The sequence below is a fragment of the Hypanus sabinus genome, chromosome 5 (genome assembly GCF_030144855.1).
Source record: "Hypanus sabinus isolate sHypSab1 chromosome 5, sHypSab1.hap1, whole genome shotgun sequence".
In the NCBI taxonomy this organism is placed as follows: Eukaryota; Metazoa; Chordata; class Chondrichthyes; order Myliobatiformes; family Dasyatidae; genus Hypanus; species Hypanus sabinus.
In genome coordinates, this window is record NC_082710.1 from 9,079,828 (window position 1) to 9,095,788 (window position 15,961).

A 15,961-nucleotide genomic window follows, 5' to 3' on the forward strand; every position below is an offset into this window, starting at 1 on the left:
AAGAGTGCAGAGAAAATTTACAAGAATGTCACTGGGACTTGGGGACTTGAGTTATCAGGGAAATTTGAGCAGGTTAAGACTTTATTCCCTAGAACATAGAAGTTTGAGGAAGATTTAATAGAGTTAAATGCAAGCAGTTTTTTTTTACTGAGGTTGAGTGAGACTACAACTAGAGATCATGGGTTAAGGGTGAAGGGTTAAATGTTTGAGGGGAACTGGAGGGGGAATGACTTTACTCAGTGTGGAATGAGCTGCCAGTGGAAATGGTGGATGTGGGCTTAATTTAAAAGGAGGAATTTGGATTGGTACATGGGTGGGAGGGATATTGTTCAGGTGCAGGCTGATGGGGCTTGGCAGATAAATGGACTAGATGGGCTGAAGTGTTCTGTGACTCTCTTATAAAGTCATACTGGTTCTTGTTTTGTAACAATATTGTTGGCTCAGAAATGACCATCTTAATCTTGTGTGAAACAATATCTGGGACCTGAATATCAAGCACAGGTGATAGGTGAATAAACAAAATGTGCACAGTAGTGTTTCCAGGTGGATTTGCTAAAGCTGCACGTTACAGATACTAGAAATGGATCAGAAATGCTCACATTTTGCAGGAGGAATAGTTGCTGCTGGAGCAAGAACTGGAAAGAGTGGTCACCTTTGAAACCAGAGAAACAATACAGAATAAGAAGGGATAATGGTCAGGTTGAGGGTAGAAGAAGAGGTCCTGTATCAACAATGAAAACAAATACAGTAGATCCTGCTTAATTTGGCCAATTAATTAGTTAATTAGGACAGCTACTTAGTTGGGACAGCTCTTAACGAGCAAAAACTAATTTGAGGAAATAGTTGGCATTCACTTAGTTTATTTGTGACACTATGCCACTTAATTAGGACAAGAGACTATGGCCAAGCAGTTTCTAATTAGTGTCGGTATTGTGCACTTGACTGGCCAGCAGACACTACACCATGCTTAGAGTGAATGGTTTTTAAATGGCATCAATTGCAAGCGTTTGTGTTCAAAAAGCAGATATTTTTGTCAATGATTGATCACAAGAAATGAGCAGTAAGACAGTGCAGAACTGTTTTGCTCACTGCTGTTTCGAGCATTCAGCCTTGACATGAGAGAAGCGACCATTGGTTAAAATGAAACAATTTCACTACTTCAGTAAGTTAGGAACTATGAAGAATCTGAAGGTATCAACAATCACCTAGAATGTTACAATGAAAATGAATTTTTGGAGGCAACACCAACACCATTGTATGAAGGCAGTCTGTTATCCACACTAGATATTTGTGCTGATTTTGTTCATTTACAGTCAATCAAAAGAACATGGCAGATGAATTCCTCTGTCAATAACTAGCAGGAACTAATACAGTTTTATAGTATAATAGAATTGATAGCGATCTGATCTGTTTTTGTATTTCATTTAAATACTGTTACATACCCCGTAACTGGGTGTCTAACCAGCAGAGAAAGAAGAATTCGTTGGAGTCTGGTGATACCAAACTAAAGGTGTTTATTAATAAAAATAAGCAAAACCATATCAATAATGCACATATACATATAAAACAAGTTAGCAGTAATAAACCTAAAAGTGTAGGAATAATAATAATCAATAATCAACAAGCTCTATCGATGTCTAGGGGTAAATAAATTGTCATAGAAAAGTATAAAGTTCAGCTCAGTTCATGAGTGCTGATGTAGATATAGTTGTTGTATTGTAATCATTGGAGAGAGAGCGAGTGAGATGTAACAGCTACAGTCAGGCAAACCTTCCTTTGCTTTCTTAATCTGTCATATTGGTGTGGTCATTCAGTTATGACCTCTCTGTCCTTCTGCTACACCATTCTTCTGTGGTGGACTCTTCACTCTAGCATGAGTGGACACACACACACGTCCCCACCGGCCCAGCTTTAACACTGATAGCCTTTATGACCGACCTCCTGGTTCAGTCTTTGAAGCCCCCACCTTTCTTGTGGGTTCCAACACTCAGTCAGTGTCCACTGGCGTGTCTGGAGGGTGTCTCTCCAGACCTGTCTTTTATCCCTACTCATGGGGACTCAGCTATCCATCTCTCCTGAATGACTGTGTCCATCAAATAAGACCACTCCTTCAGTCCACTGAGGAATGTTTATGAGCAAACTATTGTCCTTGCAGCGAAACAGTAAATAATTCAAAAAGAAGTCACAATATGGTTAATCAGCAATTTCCCCCTCTCTCTTATCTGTCACTGATGTTCTTGCTTGTTTTCCCGTCTCGCTTTCTCAAGGTCAGCATAGCAACAGTAATAGTTCGTGTTTCTCAGGAGGGGAATGGTTAACTCTGTACCCCATTGTCCATCAGGTCTATTCATCACTCATAACAATACATAAATTGTTACTCAGTTAAATTGTAGTTAGTCCTTTTTTTAAAAAAAAACTCTTTTTAAACCTTTTTAACATTGGTTAATTGGGGAAGCAGCTTAACTGGGCCCCTAAAATATACTGGTCCTGATGTGTCCCAATTAACTGGAATCAACTGTACATGATAATTATAGGTTGCTGAATCTTATAACTTGTAGTAAGGGAAATAATAAGGAGAAAACAATGGCAACTCAGTTGAGAAGTGATCTGTTGGTAATATTGATTTGATGCCAGGAGTAGGTTTATTCCTTCAAATTAAAGCATGAGTTTCATGGATTTTGTGAAAAGTAAATTCAACAGCTTTGCAAAAGGAAAGTTTGAAAGTTTTGATTTATGGTAAATTAAGAATTGAGTTAAACTGAATATTAAAAGCACAAAAACAAGCCCAACCAGGGCAGAAATGTACAAACCTTAGTAGTGTGAGAGGCAGCAATTGAAATCCTGGGACAGTATGCAAACTCTGGGTAGGGGTCCTGATGAAGGATCTCCGCTTAGTCAGCTACTTATTCCTCTCCACAGATGCTATATAACCTGCTGAGTTTTTAAAGAGAATCCCCATGGTAACAGGCCCTTCTGACCAAGTGTGCTGTGTTGCCCAATTACACCCATGGTGACCAGTTCACTACTAACCACTCTGTATGTCTTTGGAATGTGGGAGGGCTATTCACTATGCTTCTGTGCTACCCCGGCTACGGCTAGAGTTCCTCCAGCATTTTATGTGTTGCTCTGGATAGGAGGTCCCAGCAGCCAACATCAGGACATAGCTAGGTAACAATTTAAACTGTGATTATAAGTGCATTTACAGGAGCTCCAAGCCCTACACCACCAAGTTCAGGAACAGTTATAACCCCTCAGTCATCAGACTCTTGAACCAGAGAGGATAACTTCATGCACCACAACACTGGACTGTTTCCACAACCCATGGACTCTGCCTTTCTCTCTTTTTTATATTGTTGTGTGTGGTTTTTCATTGATTCTATCGTGTTTCTTTCTATTTATTATAAATGTCTACAAGAAAATGAATCTATGGATAGTATATGACATATGTGTACTTTGATAATAAATTTACTTTGAATTTTGAAAGAAAACATTTCTTGTCTTGCTCTTGAGTAATGTGATGAGTGGTCAGATGTTCTGAAATTATGAGGAAAGGGAGTTTGCAGGGCTCTGGGAAAGACCGGGGAAATGGGATTGAATGTGTTTCTCTGCAAGGGACTAGCATGGACTTGATGATCAGAAAGACTTTCAATCCCATAAAAATATGTTAGAAGGAGAAAATTAGATAATTACATATTTGATTTAAAAAAAAGATTAATGCCCATGTGTATAGGGAGTAAGCAAGAAACGTGATTGGATGAAGGGCTCAGGTTCAAAGAAAGGGCTACCACGGTAGCGTAGCAGTTAGTGCGATGCTGTTGCAGCTCAGAGTTCAAAGTTCCAACGTTCTCTGAGCAAGTTTGTACATTCCTTCTCCTGAGCACATGTTTCCTCTTGGTCCTCTGGTTTCCTTCCGCAGTCCACAAGACCTACCTGTTAGTAGGTTAATTGGTCATTGTAAATTATCCCATGATTAGGGTGGGGTTAAATCCATGGGTTTGCTGGGCAGCATGGCTGTATTTCTGTAGTTTAAAAACAAACCCAAAAATCAGGAACTGATGGGTCAAGTGTATATCTGTTGGAATCTTTGAAATGTTGTTATTTGGAAAATTGTTAATTTGAAATCTCCTTTACTAAAGCCTCTTTTTTCTCTCTCATTTTGATGCAGGTTAACAAGTGTATATTTAGCTTGTAAAGTGGATGAATTTAATGTCTCCAGTTCACAGTTTGTTGCTAATCTGTGGGAAAGTCCTGCTGCCCAAGAGAAGGCTCTGGAACAAATCCTTGAGTATGAACTGCTGCTAATTCAGCAGCTGAACTTTCATCTTATTATCCACAACCCATTTCGACCTCTTGAGGGATTTCTTATAGATCTAAAGGTACCATAACATCTCTGACTGGAATTTTGGTAATTCAGATTGATTTTCACCCAGCTGAAAGTTTGAAACAATCTCTTGATCATTGTACATCTAAAACAATCTATTACCTTATATGGAATGATGAGTTGGGTTTGGCACAGCTGTGAGAAAATCTGCGTTCTAATACTCCAGGTTATTGTTGCATGCAAGATTTAGCTGCATTCTGGTTTCATCAGATTTCCAACTACAGTCATGGTTGAAAAGGTTCTGTAATGACCAAAAAAGTGAAATGATGGAGGCCAAAGCAATCTAGGTGAAGTTACAAGGAATGCTTAATTGTTAATGGAAGTTTAGCTTGCAGTTTCATTATCAATTTATGCATTTAGTCACACAAAAGATCCAACTTCAGTGCCCTGTCATTGTAAATTAAGCAAGGTATCATGAGATTACAAGATTAATTTCCTATATTTGAGAAATGAATAATTTTTCTTTATCCTTCCATCATATATTAAATAAGTAGTGCAAAAAGGAGAAACAAATAGGGAGGTATTGTCCATTCAGAAATCTGATGGCAGAGGGGAAGAAGCTGCTACTGAAATGTTGAGTGTGTGTCTTCAGGCTCTTGTACCTCCTCCTTGATGGTAGCAGTGAAAAGAGGGCGTGTCCTGTGTGATTGGAGGTCCTTAATGATGGATACTGACATTTTGCAGCATTGCCTTTTGAGGATGTCCTGGGGGGGTGGGGGGGGTGCTATTGCCCATGTTGGCGCTGTCTGCATTTGACACCTTCTGCAGCTTTTTCTGATCCTGTGCAATCACCCTTCCATATCAGTCTGTGATGCAGTGAGTTAGAATGCTCTTCACGGTACATCTGTAGGAATTTGTGAGAGTCTTTAGTGTCATACCAAGTCATGTTAAGTTCCTAATGAAATATAGCCACTGTCATGCCTTCTTTGTAATTACATCAGTATGTTGGGCCCATGATCGATCTTTAAAGATATTGAAAGCCAGGAGCTTGAAACTGCTCACCTTTTCCACTGCTGATCCCCTGATGAGGACTTACAGTATGTGTGTTCTCTCAACTTTTTCCTCAAGTCCGCAATTAATTCCTTGGTCCACATCACCCAGGGCATGCCGTCTTTTCATTGTTATCGTAAAAGAGGAGGTACAGAAGCCTGAAGGCACACACTCAGCGATTCAGGAACAGCTTCTTCCCCTCTGCCATCCAATTCCTAAACAGACATTGATCCCATGAACATAACCTCACTTTTTAATTTTTTTTTGTTTTTCTACTAATATTTTGAAATTTAACTAATATATATACTTACTGTAATTCATTTATTTTTCTATATTATCATGTATTGCATTGTATTGCCTCCACTAAGTTAACAAATTTCATGACATGCTAGTGATACTAAACCTGATTCTGATTCTGAAGTTGAGTGCAAGGTTGTGACACTACTCAACCAGTTGAACTATCTCACTCCTGAATTCCTCCATATCGCCACCTGAAATTCTCCCAACAATAGCAAAATTATAGAGGGTGTTTGAGCTGTGCCTAGCCACACAGTCATGGGTGTAAAGAGGTAGGCTAAACACTCATCATTGTGGTGCCCAAGTGATAATTGTCAGCAAGGGGAAGAAGTTGTTTAGATTTGTACAGACTGGTCTCCAGGAAAGGAAGTCAAGGATCCTTTTGCAGAGGAAGTTGCAGAGTAGCAGGTTTTGGAGCTTGTTGATTAGGACTGATGGTAGGACTATGTTGAACGCTGAGCTGTAGTCAGTAAACAGTAGTCTGAGGTACTGTAACTATTACTATTGTCCAGTTGATCCAAGGCCAAGTGGAGAACAAGGGAGAATGCATCCTCAGTAGATTTATTGTGGGGATAGGCAAATTACAGAAAGTCCAGTTCCTTGTTTAGTCAGGAGTTGATTCTGGCCATGACCGACCTCTCAAAGCACTTCATTATAGTAGATGTGAGTGCAACTGGGCAATAGTCATTGAAACAGCTCACCCTACTCTTCTTGGCACTGGTATGATTGTTACCCTTTTGAAGCAGGAACACCCTCCTAGAGTAGTGAGTGATTGAAGATGTCCTTGAACAGTACAGTCAGTTAAGGCTGATTTATACTGGTGTGTTGCATCTACGCCTTAGGTACCGTGTACCCTATGCCGTAGGGTGATGTGCACCTCGCCAAAAAATTAACTTGCGCATTGCGGTGACACAGACTGCAACAACTGTGATTGGTCCGCTTGGTAGCATCGCATTTCTTCCTGCACATTTCCGGTTGCTTTTTCTCCGCCACGTCTGTACACCGATGCGAAATAGATGAACCAAATCGTCAAATCTACCTGCCGGCATGCGAAAATGTTTGAAGTGCATTTCCTCGTCCATGTCTCTTACAAAGAAACTCAACACAGTGGCATAGACACCCCACCGCCAGCTAGCATTTTGGTGCACACCAACACATGCTCACTATGGCGTAGAGTGACGCAGAAGTGAAAATCAGGGCTCCGGCTTAGGCTGTGGCGTAGCCCGTACGCACAGGTATCAATCAGCCTTTAGTTGGCACATGTTTTCTGTGCCCTACCAGATACACCATCAGGCTTTGACGTATTGTTTTAGATTTGCCTCTAAATAATTATCTTTTATAGAGCTGCACGTTTAATGCTTGCTGGCAATTTGTTCAGCTGAAGAAACAAATATAGTGTGCCCAAAGGTAGCTGCTTTCAGCTAACTCTAATCCTGGTTACGATGGCACTGTGGAACACCTGCATCAGCTCACTGGTAGTACAAAGGGCAAGAAATTTGACTGAGAACATCACTTTAAAAAAAAACTATTTCTGAGTAAATTGTGTTAAATTTTTGCTGCAAGCAGTACGGGGCGAATGATGCCAAGGCGAGTCCAGGGGATGAGCCGGACTGGTGTGTTGCAGAATCCATGAAGATGGAGTGGCAAGAAGTTGGGAAATTGGAGTTCTGATGCCTGTATAATTGGTCTGGATTGCTTGGGTCAAGGAGCTGATTTAAAGAGGTTGAGAGTGGCTTTGGGCTGGGCAATGAAATCTTGAGTATGGAGCGAGTCGCGGTGTGGTCTAGCCTTTGAGCCTATTGCAAAAGCTGGGTCCTTGTGTGAGGCATGATTCACTGTTTAGACAATTTAAGTGCCGGCATAGATCGGACGCAAAAGTCGATTTTGCTTGCTCTCTGCAATGGTCATTCCACCTCTCCATGGCGCTGAGGCTATGAAGATTGCCCTGGCTGTTGTGCTTCGTGCCTACCAATATAATGAACTGATAAGTGAGGGCTTGGGCCTACTTGGGCAGCTCCTGGGTTTGAATCTGAGCACTCAGTTTGGTTCAGAATGTTGTTGCTCACTTCAGTTGCTTGCACCACTTGTGTTTTTTTTCCTCTCGTGCACCAGGTGTCGGTCTTTTATTTTTCTTTTTTTAATTGGGTTCTTTTGGGTTTCTTTCTTTGTGGCTACCTGTAAGCAAACAAGGTTGTATAATTTATACATTCTTTGATAATAAATGTACTTTGAATCTTTGAATCTTGAATCCTTTTGTGATTAGCTGCAGTGTCTCCACCTGATGGGCACTGTTGTTACTGCACAAGTATTTCATGCCATAGTTTTGCCAGAAACATAATTGATATGAAGCCTGTTTCCTGGCACAATAAACACCTGGATTGTTTTCCCAAAGTTTGCATACCTTAGTTTTAATGCCTTTACTATTCTGGAATAATATTTCACCTGGGTTTTTGGTCCATTTTGTGTTCTCAATTGTTACCTCTAAATGACATACAATATATACAGTTGCTAAGGTGCTATTGATTTCAAATCATGAAGAAACTCATATTTTCACAACTGGTGTTTTGGATTGTAGTTGTGTGACAGAATAATGCTCTTCAATCCACCCCCATGAGGTTACTATACTACAGAAAATCCCATAGATCATTTCATTATCATCAGATTTCACAGAAATAAATTCCTAATTTGAACAGTTTTGTTGCTAGTATACAATTGCATAAATAGGATAAAGGCTTTAAAAAAGGTTCTACATAGCACTGGGGTGGGATAGGAACAGACAAGATAGGAAAGCATTTAATTGGAGTAAGGGGAAATATTAAGTTATCAGGCAGGATCTTGGAAGCATAGCTTACGAACAGATGTTCTCAGGGAAACATACAGCAGAAATGTGGCAGATGTTTGGGGATATTTGCGTGGCGTTCTACATATGTACGTTCCAATGAGAGGGGAAGGATAGTAGAGTACAAGAACTATGGTGTAAAAAGGCTGTTGAAAATCTAGTCAAGAATACAAAAGGTTCAAAAAAACTAGGTACTGATAGAGATCTAAAAGATTATAAGGAGTTTAAGAATGAAATTAGGAGAGCCAGAAGGGGCCATGAGAAGGCCTTGGCAAGCAGGATTAAAGAAAACACCAAGGCATTCTACAAGTATGTGAAGAGCAAGGGGATAAGATGTGAGAGAATAGGACCAATCAAGTGTGACGGTGGAAAGTGTGTATGGAACCAGAGGAGATAGCAGAGGTACTTAATGAATACTTTGCTTCAGTATTCATTACGGAAGAGGATCTTGGCGATTGTAGGAATGATTTACAGTGGTTTGAAAAGCTTGAGCATATAGACATTAGGAAAGAGGATGTGCTGGAGCTTTCGGAAAGCATCAAGTTGGATAGGTCACCGGGACTAGACAGGATGTACCCCAGGCTACTGTGGGAGGCGAGGGAGGAGATTCCTGAATCACTGGCAATGGTCTTTGCATCATCAATGGGGCTGGGAGAGGTTCTGGAGGATTGGAGGGTTGCAGATGTTGTTCCCTTATTCAAAAAAGGGAGTAGAGATGGCTCAGGAAATTATAGACCAGTGAGTTAGTAAGTTGATGGAAAATATCCTGAGAGGCAGGATTTATGGAGAACACAATAAGATTAAGAATAGTCAGCATGGCTTTGTCAAAGGCAGATCATGCCTTACGAGCCTAATTGAACTTTTTTGAGGATGTGACTAAACACATTGATGAAGGTAGAGCAGTAGTTGTAGTGTGTATGAATTTCAGCAAAGCATTTGATAAGGTACCCCATGCAAGGTTTATTGAGAAAATAAGGAGGCATGTGATCCAAGGGGACCTTGCTTTGTGGATCCAGAATTGGCTTGCCTACAGAAGGCAAAGAGTGGTTGTAGACGGATCATATTCTGCATGGAGGTCTATGACCAGTGGAGTGCCTCAGAGATCTGTTCTGAGACCCCTACTCTTCATGATTTTTATAAATGACCTGGTTGAGGAAGTGGAGGGATGGATTCGTAAATTTGCTGATGACACAAAGGCTGGGGGTGTTGTGGATAGTGTGGAGGGCAGTCAGAGGTTACAGCAGGACATTGATAGGATGCAAAACTGGACTGAGAAGCGGCAGATGGAGTTCAACCCAGATAAGTGTAAGGTGGTTCATTTTGGTAGGTTAAATATGATAGAGAATATAGTACTAATGGTAAGACTCTTGGCAGTGTGGAGGATCAGCGGGATCTTGAGGTTGGAATCCATAGGACTCTCAAAGCTGCTGCGCAGGTTGACTCTGTGGTTAAGAAGGCAAACAGTTCAATGGTCTTCATCAACCGTGGGATTGAGTTTAACAGCCAAGAGTTAATGTTAGAGCTATATAGGACCCTGGTCAGACCCAACTTGGAGTACTGTGCTCAGTTCCATTCTCAAATGCTATTTATTAATTTTAAATTCTTACATTTCGAACATAATTACTTACACAGCATCTGGAAATGTGGAGTGTTAACCAATTCATAGATTTAGACTAAAGGCTGATTTATACTTGTGTGTACGGGCTACGCTGTAGCCCTGATTTTCACTTCTGCATCGCTCTACGCCGTAGCAAGCATGCGTTGGTGTGCACCAAAACGCTAGTTGGCGGTGGGGTTTCTATGCCACTGTGTTGAGTTTCTTTGTGAGAGACATGGACGAGGAAATGCATTTTAAACGCTTTTGCATGTTGGCAGGTAGATCTGACGATTTGGTTCATCTATTTCATATAGCCTACAAAGATGGCAGAGAAGAAGCAACCGGAAATGCGTAGGAGGAAGTGTGATGCTACCAAGTGGACCAATCACAGTTGTTGCGGTCTGCGTTGCTGTGACGCGTGAGTAACTTTTCTGGAGAGATGCGCGTCACCCTACGGCGTAGGGTACAGTGTAGGTACGGCGTAGGGTATGTGATACCTATGGCGTAGATGCGATGCACAAGTATAAATCAGCCTTAACTGGATTTATATAGTTCCCAGTGTGTATAATGGAAAAATTGAAATGGATGGAGGAATTTGGGGTAACTTCAAGTTACATGGGTGGGGGGAGGAGGAAGAGGGTTATAATACATTCCTCAAACAGTGTGTATGTTTTTTTTCCCTGTAGTGAGAAGCTGTTATCTCTGTGTCAAGGAGCACATAATGGGGGGGGGGGGGGGGGGGGGATGCTGGTGGGAAGAAGTGTTTATTACTTTTGTTTTCCCACATCAATGTGAGAGTGAATTTTTGTGAAATACCCTGATGGGAGATGCCTGTATACATTTGCAAAAAAAAAATTGATTAGTTTTCAGCTCAGAATATTAATTTTCTTAATCAGAATTGCACTAATGAAAAAGGAAGTTGTGGATGTGCATTTCTTGAGACACTTACTTCTTTTCTTTTAGGCCCGGGACTCAAGACTTGAGAATCCAGAAGTTTTGCGAAAAACAGCAGATGAATTTCTCAGCAGAGAAATGATGACTGACGCTGGACTTCTGTTTCCACCATCACAGATAGCATTAGCAGCCATCCATTTCAGCGCCTCCAGAGTTGGTATTAATATAGATAGGTACTTGTCACCTTTAATTTTCAAGTGTCCTGTTACTTTAAAAGCTAGTTTTGTGCAATTTATTAAATGGTTATAGTCTAGCATAGAGCTTATGATGGCAAAGGGGAACTATGTTTCTGTACTATGTGACATGTAGACATTGGGCACAATGGTAGCACAACACATTTACAGCTCAGAGTTCGGAGTTCAATTCCAGTGCTGTTCTGTAAGGAGTCTCTGTACGTTCTCCTTGTAGAATGCAAGTGTTTTACCTGGGTGCTCCAGTTTCCTCCCAGTCCAAAAGTGTACTGGGTAGGTTAATTGGTCATTGTAAGTTGTCTTGTTGATTAGATTAGGGGTAATTGGGTTTGTTGGGGATTGCTGGGGCGGCATGGCTTGAAGGTCCTATTCCATGCTGTATTGCTAAAATAAAATTAAAAGATAAGATTTTAAAGACCATAAGATGTACAGTAGGAGCCCATCAAGTCGTGGTCTGCCATTCGACCTTGGCTGATTTATTGTCACTCTCAACCCTATTCTCCAGCCTTCTCTCTGTAGTCGTGACTAACCAAAAATCTAAGGTTGTGCTTTTTTTTTTGGAAAGTAAATATGAGATAATTGGACATGAAAAATATTAACAATGGACTATAATCCAATGAGAACTGCAAGCCAGACAATAAGTGGTTAAGAATATCTTTAAAATGAGATTAAGTTGTATGGAAAACAGAAAGTTATTTATCAGTGCCACTCAAAATTCAAAAGCAAATTCATCCTTGGATGGTGTGTTTTTTTTTTAAACCTGGAAGATGTTTAAGTTAATAATAAGTTGGAGATATCATGCAGAATTATATAGTTATAAAACTCCTGTTCCATTGCTTAATAATGGAGAATGACATACATAGGTTGTTTATTTTCTTTTGAGAGACAGTGCAGAACAGGCCCTTCCAGTTCTTCAAGCTGACCGCCCAGAAACCCCGGATTTAACCCTAGCCTAATCACGGGACAATTTACAATGACCAATTAACCTACTAACCACCTTTGGACTGTGGGATGAAACTGGAGCACCTGGCAAACATTCATACATTCCATGGGGAGGACGTACAAACTCCTTAAAGATGACAGCAGGATTGAATTCCAAATTCCAATACCCCAAGCTGTAATATTGTCGCGCTAACAACTACACTACTGTGGTACCCAAGTCTCAACAGATGACTTTGGCAATGTATAAGCATGGATATAGGAAAGCTAAGAGCTGTGTGTGGAGCATATAAATTTAAGAGATGGGGTTGCTCCATTATAATGTAGTTGGTTTTTGAGTAGCACTTTTCTGAATTAATATAGGAGACTACTTTGTACCATGTGATTGTGATATGCTCTAGTTACAATATGAACAGAGTTTACGATGCTCAAGTTGAAATAGTTCAGGTGAATTTTTTAAGGAATTATAATTTTAGTAAGTATGGAAGATTGAGGTATATGGTTAATGTTATATTTTTTACGTGAGTAATAAAAATTATTTTAGGTTACATTTTTAAGTCTCTCAGTAATATTATTGCTGTTGCTTTTCTGTTGGAGTTGAGAAGTTATCTGTCTTTAATGCATTCAAGATAATTTAACTGCTGCTTGTTGTGATTTTGTTTTTGGTGCTTCAGTTACTTGATGGAATGCCTAATGTTAAAGGATAAAAAAGAATGCCTGTCAAAACTGGTTGAAGCAATCCGGTGTAAGTAATCTTGTAATATTATGATCTATTGAAATGGTTCTTTTTTTCTGTAATGATTCTGAACAAATGTATATAAATTGTGTCTTGTGATGGCTTTCTCTTATGTTCAGATAAATTACAACAAGAGTTTGGGCGTCACAGTAGTGTAGTGTGAAGCTATGACAGTTAAGTTCTGAGTTCAATTCTAGTGTCCTTTGTAAGCAACTTTATGCGTTCCTTTCCATGTGCGCTGGGGTTTTGTCTGGGTGTACCAGTTTCCTCTCACAGTCCAAAGATGTATTGGTTAGTAGGTTAATTCGTCATTGTGAACTATCCTGTAGTTAGTCTCGGGTTAAATAGGTGGGCTACTGGGTGGTGGGGCTCGTGGGCTAGAAGGACCTATTCTGTGTTGTATCTCTAAATAAATATTTTTAAAAATTGTATAATGCTGGAAATTTCAGCCCATTAATTCTGAACTCTAACTAGTCAAATAATTATCATATTACTCCACTTATTCCTCTTTTCCTGGCAAATGTTTAATTCTGTATTATAATGAACTTGTGGGCAACGGTTCAGCAATAGTTTATGGTAGAGAATTCCATGTTTTAGCCATCATTTAGTTTGAACTTGTAATTTCTAATAATCTTTTATTGTCATAAACTATATCTTTAAAGATTAGCTTTATTTGTCACGTGTATATCAAAACATACAGGGAAATGTGTCTTTTTGTGTCAGCGATCAACACAGTCCAAGGTATGCTCGGGGCAGCCCGAAAGTGTCTCCCATTCTTCTGGTGCCAACATAGCATGCTCACAGCTTACTAACCCTAACCCTTATGAGTTTGAACTGTGGGTGGAAACCGAAGCACCCGGAGGAAATAAACACAGTCATGGGGAGAAACTCTTTATAGACAACAGCGGGAATTGAACTCTGATCTTACTGCTGGTGCTGTAAAGCAATACGCTAGCTGCTATGCTACTGTGCCATTACTGTTTACCTCACAGTAACTTCATAGTTTTCCAACTCCTGTTGCTTCACTTCCTAACTTTCTTAATTGTGATGGAGTTATTCCAATTTCTCAAGCCTGAGACCAGTTTTGAGTGGGACTCGAAGTCTGTACTGACTTTTTTTTTGAAAACTTTTTTTATTGCGTTTTTAAGTAATTACAGAGTAAAGTATGAAAAAAAATGTATATAACCCTTCCCCCCTCCCCTTAACCCCTCCCCCCCAACTTCCCTATATATAAAAAAAAAGAAAGAGTGCCTGGTTGTTGGAAGATCCCCACATGCTCCATGGAGTTCGTAATAACTTTAGTATATATATTTATTTCTTTCCCCAAGTAACCAATTGTTTCATCTTCAGAGCACCTATATATTTAGTCCTGTCTTTTGTAAATAAGGGCACCAAATTTTCAGAAATGTTTCATATTTATCTCTTAAATTATGTAATTTTTTCTAATGGAATACTGCCATAAATTTCTTTCTTCCAACAATCTATACTTAAATATGTATCCGATTTCCAAGTAACTGCAATAGCCTTTTTGGCTACTGCCAGTGCAATTTTTATGAATTCTTTCTGATATTTATTTAGTTTAAGTTTCGGTTTTATCCCTTCAATATCACCTAGTAAGAGTAATATTGGATTATGAGGAAGTTGTGTTCCTGTAATTTGTTCCAGTAAAAGTCTTAAATTTGTCGAAAAAGGTTGAATTTTAGAACAAGACCATGTAGAATGTATGTTACTTTCAACTAAGGGCTTATTTAAGAGAAAAATTAGGTCAAACAATGTTATTGCCGAAATCTAATGAAATAGAAATTTTAATTCAAAAAGGAAATATTAAAAAATTTATATCTTGTATGTATAATTTGATTCAAAAACAGGCAATTAAACAGGGAATCCATAAGTCAAGACAAAAATGGGAAAGTGATTTGAATATTAAAATTGAAGAAACAAATTGGTTAAGACTATGTCTTGATAGTATGACAAATACAATAAATGTTCGGTTAAGATTAGTGCAATTTAATTTTCTGCATCAATTATATATTACACCACAAAAAATAAATAAATCCAAATTTATCTGATCAGTGTTTCCGATGTAACCAAGAAACTGGTACTTTTTTACATTCTACATGGTCTTGTTCTAAAATTCAACCTTTTTGTACTGACTTCTTGAAGACCAAGTTGCCTTGTGTTTCCCTTAAGTTGAAGGAACTTGTTGACTAAGTGTCCACCTGGGTCCTGTTCAGGCTTAATTGTCTTTCAACCATAAATGAATACCCATGAATAGCCTTATGACCAAGGTGCAAAAACAGTACTAACAGTCACACATAGCACAAAGCACACGTAACATCAATGATTACAATAGTAGTAAACGTAACAGTCACAAAATAGAATAATAATATAGCCCAAGTCCCCGAGTGCCATCTTCTATAGATGGATGGTGCATTGGGTGTTGTTGGCAAAAGGAAACCTGCAGCAGTCCGATCATCATGAACGAGTACAGCAACAAATGCAATCCAGCTTCTCTTCCACTGAGTGAACACCAGAGGGCAGCACTGATGGGTGGGGCTGTATATAGATAATTACACTGCAAAGGAAAAGTCCTTCCTACCAAAATTAAATAATTTTTTAAAAATGAATTAGAAGTGAAACAAAAATCATCTAAGTCTCCTATAAATAATTTTAAATTATTAAAAAACAATTTTGCTTATTTAAAAAAAACACTTGCCATCATCCACATCACAGTTTTAAGAACTTCAGTGAAATAAATGGGCTAGAGGAATCTTGCAACAGATTTCCACCAGTTTGTGCTCCACTGCAGTGAAGCATGGCAACAGACTCATGGTAGGAATCTTTCTTCATGTTCTCCAGATCACAACTGTAACCTGAGTTGGATACAGTTCAAGATTTTATACATGCTTTTGTATTCTGTTTGACTAACTGACTCCCTTTTTAAGTGTTGCGTGAAATACCCTCACACCAGTTTCCTTTCTGTAGTTTCCCTATTGTTTGCAGAGTATTTTACCTCGTATGTTTCTACATTGAATTG

At 39.3% G+C, this 15,961-nt stretch overlaps 1 protein-coding gene across 6 annotated transcripts in view; it reads left to right on the forward strand.

Annotated features, from left to right (window-relative positions):
* Nucleotides 1-15,961, forward strand: part of ccnh (cyclin H) — a 29,646-nt gene that overhangs the window by 8,355 nt on the left and 5,330 nt on the right. For all 6 annotated transcript variants that reach the window (XM_059969357.1, XM_059969354.1, XM_059969356.1 and 3 more), the window contains exons 5-7: nucleotides 4,166-4,376; nucleotides 11,068-11,231; nucleotides 12,863-12,933. In XM_059969357.1, coding sequence (XP_059825340.1) covers nucleotides 4,166-4,376; nucleotides 11,068-11,231; nucleotides 12,863-12,933 — 446 coding nt within the window. The remainder of the gene's footprint in view (nucleotides 1-4,165; nucleotides 4,377-11,067; nucleotides 11,232-12,862; nucleotides 12,934-15,961) is intronic.